A 16,149-nucleotide genomic window follows, 5' to 3' on the forward strand; every position below is an offset into this window, starting at 1 on the left:
TTCTTTATTAAGATGAAGAGTGACACAGGTAATTCAGAGACTAGGGTCCCTGAACTTAAGGAAAGGTAACTTCGAAGGTATGAGATGTGAATTGGCTAGAATAGACTGGCGAAAGATACTTAAAGGGTTGACGGTGGATTGGCAATGGCAAACATTTAAAGATCACATAGATGAACTTCAACAATTGTACATCCCTGTCTGAAGTAAAAATAAAACGGGGAAGGTGGCTCAATCGTGGCTAACTCGGGAAATTAGGGATAGTGTTAAATCCAAGGAAGAGGCATATAAATTGGGCAGAAAAAGCAGCAAACCTAAGGACTGGGAGAAATTTAGAATTCAGCAGAGGAGGACAAAGGGTTTAATTAGGAGGGGGGAAATAGAGTATGCGAGGAAGCTTGCTGGGAACATATAAACTGACTGCAAAAGCTTCTATAGATATGTGAAGAAGAAAAGATTAGTGAAGACAAATGTAGGTCCCTTGCAGTCAGAAACAGACGAATTTATAATGGGGAACAAAGAAATGGCAGACCAATTGAACAAATACTTTGGTTTTGTCTCCACTAAGGAAGACACAAATAACGTTCCGGAAATACTGGGGCACCGAGGGCCTAGCGAGAAGGAGGAACTGAAGGAAATCCTTATTAGCCAGGAAATTGTGTTATGGAAATTGAAGGCCGATAAATCCCCAGGGCCTGATAGTCTGCATTCCAGAGTACTTAAGGACGTGTCCCTAGAAATAGTGGATGCATTGGTGATCATTTTCCAACAGTCTATCGACTATGGATCAGTTCCTATGGATTGGAGGGTAGCTAATGTAACCCCATTTTTTAAAAAAGGAGGGAGAGAGAAAACGGGAAATTATAGACCGGTTAACCTGACATCGGTAGTGGGAAAAATGTTGGAATCAATTATTAAAGATGAACTAGCAGCACATTTGGAAAGCAGTGACAGTATCAGTCCAAATCAGCATGGATTTATGAAAGGGAAATCATGCTTGACAAATCTCTAGAATTATTTGAGAATATAACTCGTAGAATGGACAAGGGAGAACCAGTGGATGTGGTGTATTTGGACTTTCAAAAGGCTTTTGACAAGGTCCCACACAAGAGATTGGTGTGCAGAATTAAAGCACATGATATTGGGGATAATGTATTGACGTGGATAGAGAACTGATTGGCAGAGAGTCAGGATAAACGGGCCCTTTTCAGAATGGCAGGCAGTGACTAGTGGGGTGCCGCAGGGCTCAGTGCTGGGACCCCTGCGATTTATAATAGACATCAATGATTTAGGTGAAGTAATTGAATGTAATATCTCCAAGTTTGCAGATGACACTAAGCTGGGTGAGCAGTGGGGAGGATGTTAAGAGGCTGCGGGGTGACTTGGGTAGGTTAGGTGAGTGGGCAAATGCATGGCAGATGCAGTATAATGTGGATAAATGTGACGTTATCCACTTTGGTGGCAAAAACATGAAGGCAGAATATTATCTGAATGGTGACAGATCAGGAAAAGGGGAGGTGCAACGAGAGCTGGGCGTCATGGTACATCAGTCATTGAAGGTTGGCATGCAGGTGCAGCAGGCGGTGAAAAAGGCAAATGGCATGTTGGCCTTCATAGCTAGGGGATTTGAGTTTAGGTGCAGGGAGGTCTTGCTGCAGCTGTACAGGGCCTTGATGAGGCCTCACTTGGAATAATGTGTTCAGTTTTGATCTCCTAATCTGAGGAAGGACGTTCTTGCTTATTGAGGGAGTGCAGCAAAGGTTCACCAGACCCCCGGGATGGCAGGATTGACATATGAGGAGAGACTGGGTCGACTGGGCCTGTATTCACTGGAGTTCAGAAGAATGATAGGGGATCTCATAGAAACATGTAAAATTCTGACGGGACTGGACAGGTTAGATGCAGGAAGACTGTTCCCGATGTTGGGGATGTCCAGAACCAGGGGACATAGTCTAAGGATAAGGGGTAAGCCATTTAGGACTGAGCTGAGGAGAAACTTCTTCACTCAGAATTGTTAAGCCGTGGAATTCTCTTCTGCAGAGTTGTTGATACCAGTTCGTTAGATATATTCAAGAGGGAGTTAGATGTGGCCCTTACGGCTAAAGGGATCAAGGGGTATGGAGAGAAAGCAGGAAAGGGGTACTGAGGTGAATGATCAGCCATGAACTTATTGAATGGTGGTGCAGGCTCGAAGGGCCGAATGGCCTGCTCCTGCACCTATTTTCTATGTTTGTATTAATGCTGGTGACACTTATTGCGAATGGTCGATCCTGAAAACTGGATTTAGCAAGCCAGGAGCTTGGAATTATATAGCACCTTATCATCTCAGACCATTCCAAAGTGCTTCCGAACCAACAAATGTGTTTTGTAGTGCACTCAGTTGTTATGTAGGCACAGGAGATACAGCAGCTAGCTGGCAGCCATGATGTGCAAGGATTCTTCATTGCAGTCAAGGCCACTTACAGTCCAAACGCCCAAGGCCCCACCCCACTGCTAGCCAAGAACGGGGAAACACTCATCAAGGACATCAAGGCAGTCAGGACCTACTGGAAAGAGCACTTCGAAGACGTCCTCAATCAAGACTCTGCCTTTGACTCTAGTGTTCTCGACTCCATCCCGAAGCATACTACCCGCCACCACCTCAGTAAAACCCCAACATTGCACGAGATAGAAAAAGCCATAAAACAGCTTAAGAACAACAAGGCTATGGAAGCGGATGGAATCCCTGCTGAGGCACTAAAGTATGGCGGAGAGGCACTGTTGGTGCAAATACATGACCTCAACTCTCTCATCTGGAGGGAGGAGAGCATGCCGGGAGATCTCCGAGATGCAGTGATCGTGACCATCTTTAAAAAGGGGTGACAAGTCCGACTGTGGCAACTACAGAGGAATCTCCCTGCTATCAGCCACTGGGAAAGCTGTCGCTAGAGTCCTCCTCAACGTCTTCTCCCTGTGGCCGAGGAGCTCCTCCCGGAGTCACAGTGCGGATTTCGTCCCCTTCGGGGCACAACAGACATGGTTTTTGCAGCGCGACAGCTGCAGGAAAAATGCAGGGAACAGCACCAGCCCTTATACATGTCTTTCTTCAAACTTACAAAGGCCTTTGACACCGTCAACCACGAGGATCTATGGAGCGTCCTCCTCTGTTTCGGATGCCCCGAAAAGTTAGTCAACATCCTCCGTCTGTTCCACGACGACATGCAGGCCGTGATCCTTACCAACGGATCCATTACAGACCCAATCCACGTCTGGACCCGGATCAAACAGGGCTGCGTCATTCCCCCAACCCTCTTCTCAATCTTCCTCACTGCCATGCTCCACCTCACAGTCAACAAGCTGCCTGCTAGAGTGGAATTAAACTACAGAACCAGTGGGAACCTGTTCAACTTTCGCCGTCTCCAGGCCAGGTCCAAGATCACCCCAACGTCTGTCATCGAGCTACAGTACGCGGACGACGCCTGCGTCTGCGCACATTGAGGCTGAACTACAGGACATAGTCTTACGAAATGAGGCGTACGAAAGCATGGGCCTTACGCTAAACATCCGTAAGACAAAGGTCCTCCACCAACCTGTCCTCACTGCACAGCACTGCCCCTCCAGTCATCAAGATCCACGGCGCAGCCCTGGACAACGTGGACCATTTCCCATACCTCGGGAGCCTCTTGTCAACAAGAGCAGACATTGATGACGAGATTCAACACCGCCTCCAGTGCGCCAATGCAGCCTTCGGCCGCGTGAGGGAAAGAGTGTTCGAAGATTAGGCTCTCAAATCTACCACTAAGCTCATGGTCTACAGGGCTGTAGTAATATCCGCCCTCCTGTATGGCTCAGACATGTACAGTAGACACCTCAAGTCGTTGGAGAAATACCACCAAGGATGTCTCCACAAGATCCTACAAAATCCCTGGGAGGGCAGACTCACCAACATTAGCGTCCTCGACCAGGTCAACATCCCCAGCATTGAAGCACCGACCACACTTGATCAGCTCTGCTGGGCAGGCCACATAGTTCGCATGCTAGACACGAGACTCCCAAAGCAAGCGCTCTACTCTGAACTCCTTCATGGCAAACGAGCCAAAGGTGGGCAGGAGAAACGTTACAAGGATACCCTCAAAGCCTCCCTGATAAAGTGCAACATCCCCACCGACACCTGGGAGTCCCTGGCTAAAGACTGTCCTAAGTGGAGGAAGTGCATCCGAGAGGGTGCTGAGCACCTCGGGTTTCATCGGCAAGAGCATGCAGAAAACAAGCGCACAGCGGAAAGAGCGTGTGGCAAACCAGTCCCACCCTCCGTTAAACTCAACGACTATCTGTCCCACCTGTGACGGATTGTGGCTCTCGTATTGAACTGTTCAGCCACCTAAGGACTCATTTTAAGAGTGGAGGCAAGTCTTCCTCGATTTTGAGGGACAACCTATGATGATGAGGTAGATGTGACAGCCAATTTATGCATAGCAAAGTTCCAAAAGGAACAAATTTCCAGATGTTGGTTGAAGGATCAATGTTAGCCAAAACATCAGAACTCCCTGTTCTAGTTTCATGGGATCCTTTACATTTATCTGAAGAAGCAGAGGGTGCCTTGGTTTAATATCTCATCTAAAAGACATCTGATGCGCCGGTGACTGCATTTCAAAAATATTTCATTGGCTGTAAAGCTATTTGGGATATCCTAAGGTCGGGAAAGCGCTCTATAAATGCAAGTTCATCATTTATTTTAAACATGCTCCCTGCCCTGCTGATATTGGCTATTCCTGGCTGATGTGTTGTGTTTCTGATCTCTTGTACTCTCTTCCCCCTTCGAAACACCTTTCAGAGCTCCATCTAGTGGCCCAATCATAAATGAAACAAACGTCTCTGTTTTTATTTTATATTTCCATTGTTTAAAATGATTAACTTCTAAAGAAGCAAAAAGTTGACATTTGTAATTTTTATTCTTGCTTGCTCTTGCAGTCTGCACGAAGGAGAAGAGTTGAAAGTTCATTCGACATAAACAACATTGTGATCCCCATGTCCATGGCTGCAGCAGCTCGAGTGGAGAAACTTCAGTACAAGGAGATCCTGACACCAAGGTAACACAGTTGCAGCATCACTGGGATTTCAGTCAAGTGAATCATAAGAACATAAGAAATAGGAGCAGGAGTAGACCATACGGCCCCTCGAGCCTGTTCCATCTTCAATAAGATCATGATTGATATTTGTCCTCAACTCCACTTTCCTGCCCGATCCCCATATCCCTTGATTCCCCATGACTGAAATTATCTATCTCAACCTTGAATATACTCAAGAGACTCAGCATCCACAACCCTCTGGAACAGAGAATTCCAAAGATTCACAACCCTCTGCGCGAAGACATTCCTCTTCATCTCTGTCTTAAATGGCCTACCCATTATCCTGAGACTGTGCCCCCTAGTTCTAGACACTCCACCCAAAGGGAAACAACCTCAGCATCTATCCTGTCAATCCCCTTCAGAATCTTGTATGTTTCAATGAGATCACCTCTTTTTCTAAACTTGAGTGTACGCAATCTCGCATCATAAGACAGCCCTATCCTCCCAGGAATCAATCTTATGAATCCTTGTTGCACTGCCGCCAAGGCAAGTATATCCTTCCTTGGATAAGGAGATCAAAACTGTGTACTGTACTCCAGGTGTGATCTCATCAAGGCCCTGTACAATTGTAGCAAGACGTCCTTACTCTTATACTTCAACTCCCCTTCAATAAAGGACAACATGCCATTTACCTTCCTTATTGCTTGCTGTACCTGCATGGTAGCTTTCTGTGTTTCTTGCACAAGGACACCCAAATCTCTCTGAACAACAATATTTAAAAGTTTCTCACCATTTAAAAAAATTGTTTTTCTATTCTTCCTACCAGTGAATAACCTCACATTTCCCTACATTATACACCATCTGCCACCTTCCTGCCTGCTCACTTAGTCTATCTGTATCCCTTTGCAGACTCTTTGTGTTCTCCTCACAGCTTACTGTCCCACCTAGCTTTGTATTATCAGCAAACTTGGATACATTACACTCAGTCCCTTCATCTAGGTCATTAATATAAATTGTAAATAGCTGAGGTCCCAGCACTGATCCTTGCGACATCACACTAGTTACAGCCTGCCAACCTGAAAAAGATCCGTTTGTCCCTACTCTGTTTTCTGTCCATTAATCAATCCTGTATCCATGCTAATACAGTACCTCCAATCTTGTGTAATAACCTTATCGAATGTCTTTTGCAAATCAAAATATACTACATCCATTGGTTCCTCTTTATCTACCCTAGTTACATCATCAAAAAACTCGAATAAATTTGTCAAACATGATTTTGCCTTTCATAAAACCATGTTGACTCTGTCTAATCATGTTATAAAAACATAGACATTTACCACGCAGAAGGAGGCCATTTCGGCCCATCGTGTCCGCGCTGGCCAACAAAGAGCCACACGGCCCTTGGTCAGCAGCCCTAAAGGTTACATATAAATCTTTGAACAATGACGGAAAGGTAAAGAGTACCCAGCCCAACCAGTCCGCCTCGCACAACTGCGACACCCGTTATACTAAAACATTCTACACTCCAGACTAGTTGGCCTGTAGTTCCCTGTTTTCTCTCTCCCTCCTTTCTTGAATAGTTGTGTTACATTTGCTACCTTCTAATCAGCTGAGACCGTTCTGGAATCTAGGGAATTTTGGAAGATCAAAACTAGTGGGTGGGTGTTGAAGCAGAGTCCAGAACTTCTTTTAAAAGGGAATTAGATATATGTTTGAAAAAGAAAAATATGAAAGGGGTAGGAGGAGTGTGCAGGAGCGTGGAGAATCACTATTTTAGACTTGACAGGCAAGATGGTCTCTTCCTGTGCTGTAACATTCCATGAGTCTATGAGTATCACCCTCGCTGCACTTTCTCTCTCTCTTCCTGTAAAGAACCTTCTGTCTTCCGCTCGATAGCTTTAGGTAGATATTCGGGCAGTACCTTGTACTAAAAGTGCTGCCTGTAAACTTTCCTTCCAACTTAGCTCAAATCACAGAAGAGTGCTCCTGGCTGCATTAGTCTAACATTTCTGTTTCCTACACCAGCCATCCTGATGGCGTCACTAAATGGAGAGGGGATTTTATAGGTAGCTTTGTGTTGTACATAAGAACATAAGAATTAGGAACAGGAGTAGGCCATCTAGCCCCTCGAGCCTACTCCGCCATTCAACAAGATCATGGCTGATCTGGCCGTGGACTCAGCTCCACTTACCCGCCCGCTCCCCATAACCCTTAATTCCCTTGTTGGTTAAAATTCGGTAGTGCATGTTGTAAACTGGCTCATTTGCCGTAGAACCCAGTTTTATTTCATCAGTCTGAGCTCAGTTTGAATCCTGTTATATAGGCAGCCATTTAGCAGTCAGAAAGATCACACGAACAGCAAAAAATGAATGGCCGTTTATTCTGATTTTGGTCATACTGGTTACATAAGAATTAGGAACAGGAGTAGGCCATCTAGCCCCTCGAGCCTGCTCCGCCATTCAACAAGATCATGGCTGATCTGGCCGTGGACTCAACTCCACTCACCCGCCCGCTCCCCGTAACCCTTAATTCCCTTATTGGTTAAAAATCTATCAATCTGTGACTTGAATACATTTAATGAGCTAGCCTCAACTGCTTCCTTGTAGAGAATTCCACAGATTCACAACCCTCTGGGAGAAGAAATTCCTTCTCAACTCGGTTTTAAATTGGCTCCCCCGTATTTTGAGGCTGTGCCCCCTAGTTCTAGTCTCCCCGACCAGTGGAAACAATCTCTCTGCCTCTATTTTGTCTATCCCTTTCATAATTTTAAATGTTTCTATAAGATCACCCCTCATCCTTCTGAACTCCAACCCAGTCTACTCAATCTATCATCATAAGGTAACCCCCTCATCTCCGGAATCAGCCTAGTGAATCGTCTCCAAAGCTAGTATATCCTTCCTTAAGTAAGGTGACCAAAACTGCACGCAGTACTCCAGGTACGGCCTCACCAATACCCTATACAGTTGCAGCAGGACCTCCCTGCTTTTGTACTCCATCCCTCTCGCAATGAAGGCCAACATTGCATTCGCCTTCCTGATTACCTGCTGCACCTGCAAACTAACTTTTTGGGATTCATGCACAAGGACCCCCAGGTCCCTCTGCACCGCAGCATGTTAAAGGAAGCATGTTGGCCAAGGCTCCAGGAAAACGTCCTACTTTTCTTCAAATAGTGTCATGGGACCTTGATTAGCCACTTAATTATGTAAACGGATCCTCAGTTTAACATCTCATTGGAAGGACGGTACCTCCAACAAAGGAGTACGACTTCAATGCTGCACTGAAGTGTCTGCCTAGATTATGTGCTCAAGCCCTGGACTTTAACCCATGACCTTTTGATCCAGAGATGGGTAAAGGCACAATGTGCTCCTCTAGTGCTAGGAGCTGCTTTCTTGAAGGTGTGTTCCACTCTTCTCCATCTAATTGTGTCTCCTGCGCCACATACAACCTGCAGATTTCCCCCCCCCCAAAAAAAATGCTATTTCTTACCCTGAATGCAGCAGCTGGTGATGGAATATGATTTTGCCACCACAGGCAGTCCTCCAATACCTCCCCCAAATAGCTGCTCTTCATAGTGGAGCATCAGCAGTGAGTGAAGCTGTTCCACCATATAGTACATCACAAATAAGCTCAATGCTCCTCTTGCCCAGTGTTCAAACACGCACGCTTTGCAGCTTGGGTCACGGGATAGTAATTAGGAATGAGAACCCTAATTGATTCTTCTTCCCCTCTAATCTATGGTCTTGAGATTAATTGATGCATCTGAACTTCCAAACTTGCTGTGAGCTGACAGAGTAATATTTGAGCTATCTTAAAAGTTGCTGAATTTGTATAGATATTTGGTCCCACTAAACATTGTGGGGCTCAATTGGTTAAACACCCACCTCTGGATCAGAATATCTCAGCCATTTTGTATGCAGGAAGATCTCACAAACAGCAGTGAAATGAATGCCAGTATTGAGATCATTTCTGAGAGATGCGATAAGATACTATATAGTTAGAAGCATTACTTCAAACGAGTACTGTTTAATTATCTCCCTTTTCTCCTTGACAGCTGGCGAATTGCAGACGTTGAACAGTCAAAGCTGCAGAATTGCAAGTTGGAGGATGATCAGGTAAAACATTACATATCAGAAGTTTAAGAAAGTCCATGGAGAATTAGTGAGTCTGTTTTATTTTTCTGTAAGATTTTAAACTATTCAGTTGTCTCTTCTTAAATACATAGTATGAGGAGATGTCTGACGAAGCCTTCCTTAATCGCCATTCCAAATGTGAGGAAATGGAACGTTCTAGATGGTGCTTGTGGTCTTCATCCAGCTCGGCCAGGCGGGGGAGCAGGTAAACATGATGTTGGAAGTTTCTGCATATTAGTTCCTGTTTAGAATCTGCAAATTGATTTGGATTGCACTGTCAGTGCACAGGAACATTTGGGAGTGGTAAAATGTTCCTCTAATCCAATCTCTCAAAAGTAATACCCCTCAATTGCCCACTCTCTCAAATATTTAACTGGTTCGCTTTTAAAATTCACCTCACTATCTGCTTCCTTGGGCAGTCCATTCCAAACATTTGCCTCCCTCTGTCTAAACTGCCTGTGTGCCATCCCTCTTCGAACCTTGAGACCTTGTCCTCTTGTTATAGGAGTAGGCCATTCCGCCCCTCGAGCTTGTTCCAACATTCAGTTCGATTGCGAATGATCTGCACCCTAACTCCATTTACCCGCTTTTGCTTTATCCCTTTCATAGCCTTAAAGTTTGATTCCCACCTCTTCTCCTCCTATTGCTTAGCATTCATCCTCATCAAATGCCATTTGCCATTCATCAGACCACCTTCCTAACCCATCCAAGTCCCTTTGCATTAGGTTTACTTGTTCCCTACTATAATTTGGTGTCACCTGAAAATTTGGACAGCTTTATTTCAGTCCCCACCTCCAAAGCACGTAGTGTCCATAAGCTATCTTCAGAGCTTTCATTTTTTTGGCAATTTTTTCCCTAAAGTGCTGGTCCTTGCTGGTGTTGGGATCCATTGGCACTGGAGCAATCCTGTACCTCACCATTTTTCATGTGTCAGCATCGATGTTGATACAGTCATTGCAGTTGAGCGTGATCCTGTGTTCACTCCACATCTGCACATGGGTACTTTCCAGCAGGTGTGATGCATGGCAATCAGGAGAAGGAAACCCGGATCGGTTTCCACCCTCGCTGAAGGGTACGGAGCCAAATAATAGCTCTCCTCCTGATGCTGGATATTTGCTGTATTTGTTTGTGGGCAACAGCTGACGAGACTGCATTTATTGCCTGGCCCCAGTTGCCCTGACAAGGTGGTGCTGGGACACTTGTGTTTTTACAACTGGATGGCTCTTTAGACAATTTCAGAGGGTGTGAAGAGGCATACATGTAGTTTGGGGCTATTCATATGTAGGCCAGACCAGGCTGGGATGGCAGAATCCCAGAGACTTGCTAATCTATTGATTTCAGTCCTGTAGTGGGTGATGTCTTTGCTCAGTAAACCGTTGGAAGGAGCTTTCACTTGTAATATTTATTGGTAAGTTCCTGATGTCAGGTCATAGACTTGTCTTGTCCGGCGTCACTTGTTTTTTGTTGTTGAGAGTAAGTCTTGCTGTTTTCAAAGTGTTTTATCAGTCTTAGTCGATCATTTATCTCCATCGTCACTGGGTTGAAACTTCCTCGGATCTTCCCCACGATACTCCAGGAGAAAAATGGAGAGAAGAGAAGGTTTTTTTTATGTAAATGTTTTTGGTGCCTTCCACTTCCAATGATGGCTCATTGGGTAAATGAACTAAATAGTAACGCCTCATTTCTGTCCCCAGAGATGGACAGATTAGCAAACTTTTTGACTGGATCCCTGCTCTGTCTGCTTTTAGCCAGGACAGAGACAGGGGCTCTACAGTTGGTCTCATTGCCCCTGAGGGGATTTCAGCACAAGTTCCCACTCCTGTTTGCTGCCCGGTGACTCCATTGGGAAATGATTGATTGTGTGTGAAGGTCAGGCACAGTTTGATGGTCACCACGTGATTTAATAGTTTGCAAACTCTTACTATTCAGAATCACACCTGAATGAACTGCTGGGGTGAGATACTGGCAAGCAGGTAATGCTTAAGCCGCTAGCATAAGGGGAGAAAATTGTGTGGTGCAGGGGGAAACCTGCAGGGGATTGATTGGTGTCCTAATGCCAAAATTAGAACCAACCAGTGAAGAAATATTTTGGGTGAAGGTTCTTACTGTATCTGGTTTCTTTCTGGTTTCCAGGTCTTCTAACAAAGCTGACGGCAGGTCTACCCCACAACCACAGCAAGCAAACCCGACAACCCCTCAGCCCGCGTCACCCGAAAGTGGATTTCATCTACTCAACGACTACCCCCACACGCCCTTGTTCACTGGTCCAGTCAGCCCCGAAGCCTACTCATCGCTCAATTCCTTCTCCTCAAAAGATCGCACAAGAGTCCTTTCCTTCAGCGAGGATACGCGGTCGTCTACACCTGAGGTCACAGACGATGAAGTACAGGTACGTTTGAAGTATCTATAATAGATTCAGAATCTTGGGTCTGTGCACACTTCTATCAACTAAAAAAATGACTTGCATTTATATTGTGCCTTTCACGACCTCAGCATGTCCCAAAGCCAATGAAGTACTTTTGAAATGACATACAGTTGTAATGTAGGAAACCGAGTGACTTCAGTGGGAAATAAAGTTGACTAACTAATATGGGACTTGGGCTATATGCAGGTCCCTTCTCTGAAGAGCATTAGTGAACCAGTTGGGTTTTGATGATGAACTGTAAATTTTCATCGTTATTTTTCTGGTGTCAGCCTTCAAATTACCAGATTAATCGAATTAATGTTCTCAACTTGCCACGTGGGATTTGAACTCATGAGCTGTGGTTGCTCGTCCAGTACCATTATCATCACCATCATCACTAGTGTACTAGCTTACTGTACCTCATTATCAATTATAGGAGGAGAAAGTGGGGTTGGGGGTCAAAATTTACATATTCTCAAACTGCATTTTATTTATTCTTGTAGATGGTGCAACCATGGGAGCCAAGGCTATTTCCCTTATCAGCTGAAGACTTGGAAGCATTGAAAGGATATACCAACCCCCTTAGAGAAAGCCGCCATGAGCGGCCCAGGGACCTGCACTGGCCATCGGCTAACAAGCCTGGCATGAGGACCGAATCTGCCGAGTGTGCCCCTTCGTTGACAGAGGCTCGGAGCAGCCCCCCGTGTTTACAGGATGACAACAGTTCAGACTTGAGATTGACTCTGGCGATAGAGAATGAGCGAAGTATGGATAGGTGAACTCGACGCACCCAGTAAATTAACCACCAAGCCCGCAGAGCAGACACATCTTGTATATACATGCTGTATCTATATATAAATATATATAAAAACAGAGAAAAACTGTTATTTTGTTTTTAATGTTTGATATTCAAACATCTATTTTTGAGAGAATGCATATATAATAACTTCTATTAAGTGGGCTTTTTTTTCCATTTCTTTTCAAGTCGATGTACTGTAAATTGTACCATTTGGGGGAGGGGGGCTAGTGGCCAGGGGAAACAGTCACAAATGTAAAGAAAATAAGGTCCTGTATGTAAAAGTGATGTCAGTCTGTGCCAACAAAACAGGAAGGGAAAGTTTTAGAGAGGGAGAGAGAGAGAAAACTTCTTAAATCAAAAAAAATTAAATGGTGGGGGGAGGGGACAGGAATCCTCATTGGAAAGAGTAGAAATAGTTTATCCTGTTACAGTAAATCCTTTGGGCTTGTCTTCATTAACACTGCTGAATTCTAGAATACTTGTGCTGTTGTATAGCATGCCCGAGGAGTGGTCGACTGACTGTACTTTCCCTATATTAAATTACTATGGTTCTTGTTTACCACCGGTGTTTGTGCTCTAACTCTCTTTATCTAATGCGCTGCTCGCTAACTTCTTTTATCGAATTTCATAGATTCGCAGGTAACATAAATAGGAACCCAAAAGACTTTTAGAAACATATAAATGGGTAGTCAAAGTAAGGGTGGGGCCGATTAGGGACAAAAAAAGATGATCTTGTGGAGACAGAGGACATGGTCGAGGTCCTAAATGAGTACTTTTTCATCTGTCTTCACTCAAGAAGAGGATTCTATCAATATCTCAGTAAAGGAAGAGGTATTAGAGCAATTGGAAAGGTCAAAAATAAAGAGGTAATTAAAAGATTGGCAGCGCACAAATGATAAAAGTCACCTGATCGGACGGGATGCATCCTAGATTGCTGAGGGAAGTAAAGGTAGCGATAGAGAAGATTCTAGCCACAATCTTCCAGTCCTCCTTAGAAATGGGAGTGGTGCCATAGGACTGGAGGATTGCAAATGTTACACCCTGATTAAAAAGGAGAGAGTGATAAACCTAGAGACTATAGGCCAGTCAGCCTAACATCAGTGGTGGGGAAACGTTTAGAAACAATAATCTGCAACAAAATTAATTGTCACTTGGAAAAATAAATGACAGTCAGCTGGGATTTGTTAAAGGTAAATCGTGTTTGACTAATTTGATTGAGTTCTTTAATGAAGTAACGGAGCGGGTTGATGAGGGTAGTGCGGATTGATAAAGTACCACATAATAGACTTGTTAGCAAATTTGAAGCCCATGGGGTTAAAGGGGCAGTGACAGCGTGGAAACGAAATTGGCTAAGAGAAAGCAGAGATTCGTGGTAAATGATTATTTCTCAGACTGGAGGGAAGTTTACAGTGGTGTTTCCTCGGGGTCGATGTTGGGACCACTATCCTTTTTGATATAAATGACCTGGACTAGGGTGTACAGGGTATAATTTACAGATGAGACAAAACTCACAAATGTAGTAAACAGTGAGGAGGATACTTTAACAGACTTCGGGAGGACATAGACTGGTGAATTGGGTAGACACTTGGCAGATGCAATTTTATTCAGAGAAGTGTGAAGTGATGAATTTTGGTAGGAAGAATGAGGAGAGGCTATATAAAATAAATGGTACAATTTTGAAGTGGGTGCAGGAATAGAAAGACATACTCAAATCTTCGAAGGTGGCAGGGCAAGTTGAGAAGACTGTTAAAGTATACTGGATCCTTGTCTTTATGAACAGAGTACAAAAGCAAGGAAACTATGCTAACCTTTATAAATCACTGGTTAAGCCTGAGCTGGAGTATTGTGCCCATTTCTAGGCACCACACTTTAGGAAGGATGTCGAGGCCTTGGAGAGGGTGCAGAGAAGATTTACTAGAATGGTACTAGGGATGCGGGACTTTGGTTACATGGAGAGACGAGAAGCTGGGGTTATTCTCCTTAGAGCAGAAATGGTTATGGGGAGATTTAATGCAAGTCTTCAAAATCCTGAAAGGTTTTAATAGAGTAAGGAGTGGCAGAAGGGTCAGTAACCAGAGGACACAGATTTAAGGTCATTGACAAAAGAACCAGAGGTGAGATGAGAAGAAATCTTTTTATGCAAGGAATTATGATCTGAAATGCACTGCCTGAAAGGGTGGTGGAAGTAACATTCAAAAGGGAATTGAATATATACTTGAAAAGGAAAAAAATGCAAGATGATGGAGAAATAGCAGACGAATGGGCCTAATTGGATAGCTCTTTCAAAGAGCCGGCACAGACACAATGGGCCGAATGGCGTTGTCCTGTGCTGTGTCATTCTATATATCTATGAATGGCATAAATGTCCCGCTCGAGGGAATGCTGCACTGAGACTGAGTGGTGATGGGGCCCTGTTCTATCTGCAATTTCCCCGTGTGGTGATCTGGTTTCAATCATGTCACAGTTTGCCCTTGGACATTTTACCGCACATAAGTAGGTCATTTGGCCCATTGTGCCTGTGCTGGTTCCATGAAAGCTATCCAATTAGTCCCATTCCCCTGCTCTTTACCCCATAGCCCTGTAAATTATTCCTTTTCAAGTATATATCCAATTCCCTTTTGAAAGTTACAATTGAATCTGCTTCCACCACCCGTTCATGCAGTGCATTCCAGATCATCATAACGACAACCTTGTTTTATAAGACAAAAAAACACTGAAAAATCGCTGCACCAGGAGTTGCATTTTAATGTGGCCCTTTTGTTTGCTGCATGGTACTTGAATTCATTCACTCTGCCTCCTGACAGAATTCCCTTGCTTTCTTGTGTCGGAGAGCCATAAAAGGAGAGGAAACAACCCTGAACCTCATGCTCAGTCAACATCTCACTTTGAACAGGCCAGAGACACAGGCGTCGACAAGTCTGCTGAAAGCTACAGTAAAAGGAGGAGGGCTTCAATTGCCTTGCAAGCTTTATTATGAGCACACAGCAGTGGGCATTCTTATGGAATTCATGGCTGAACGAGGGTCTCTTCATACCAATGTACACTGGTGCATTCAACACAAAAATATTAGCCTTCATATTCCCTCCTATCCCAAAGAGGATGCTTTCATGGGTGCTGTCCAAGTGGTCATTCTTAATGTGTGGACCTCGACATGAGTGTGGGTAGACTGTTCGACCACATGATGGGGGGGGGGCGGGGGGGAGATGATGACAACACACCCAAGCCTGATCAAGTCCTAAGCTGCACCGCAGCTACTTTCTGGCAGGGTTATTAGATGATAACTGGTGCATTTAGGAGGAAAGCACTGTTTCTCGTACATTAGTGTTGTACCAGGACTGGTATGATGAGAGGGTAAGATAGCATGGAAAGAGGAAAGGTCATTCAGGTCAGAAGCCAGCTCCTTCCACAGACCAAGTAAAACCTATCTGATTGTGGACACCACTTCCTGATGGAAACTGCTATACAATGGTTCCTGATCACAAAAGCTAATCGAGGTCAAAATACTTCTCCGTTCTCATGTCTCCGATTATTCAACCCTGGCGTGCTACTGACCACAGGCAACATTGCCTTCCTCATCTGCCACCCAGACCCTCTATCCCAGCCTTATTCTTAAGAAAGAACTTGCATTTATATAGTGCTTTTCACATTCTCAGGATATCGCAATGGGCTTTACAGCCAATGAAGTACTTTTGAATTGTAGTGACTGTTGTAATGTAGGGAAGCATGGCTGCCAATTTGTGCAGGGCAAGGTTCCACCACCAGCAGAGATAA

At 44.5% G+C, this 16,149-nt stretch overlaps 1 protein-coding gene across 1 annotated transcript in view; it reads left to right on the forward strand.

Annotated features, from left to right (window-relative positions):
- LOC139276603 (KAT8 regulatory NSL complex subunit 1-like) overlaps window positions 1-12,937 on the forward strand; it is a 264,839-nt gene extending 251,902 nt beyond the window's left edge. The window contains exons 10-14 of the mRNA XM_070894639.1: window positions 4,948-5,066; window positions 9,097-9,157; window positions 9,268-9,380; window positions 11,309-11,564; window positions 12,083-12,937. Of these exons, the coding sequence (XP_070750740.1) occupies window positions 4,948-5,066; window positions 9,097-9,157; window positions 9,268-9,380; window positions 11,309-11,564; window positions 12,083-12,358 (825 nt within the window). The 3' untranslated portion in view covers window positions 12,359-12,937. The remainder of the gene's footprint in view (window positions 1-4,947; window positions 5,067-9,096; window positions 9,158-9,267; window positions 9,381-11,308; window positions 11,565-12,082) is intronic.
- Window positions 12,938-16,149: the final 3,212 nt, after the last annotated feature.

The sequence above is a fragment of the Pristiophorus japonicus genome, chromosome 1 (assembly GCF_044704955.1).
Source record: "Pristiophorus japonicus isolate sPriJap1 chromosome 1, sPriJap1.hap1, whole genome shotgun sequence".
In the NCBI taxonomy this organism is placed as follows: domain Eukaryota; kingdom Metazoa; phylum Chordata; class Chondrichthyes; family Pristiophoridae; genus Pristiophorus; species Pristiophorus japonicus.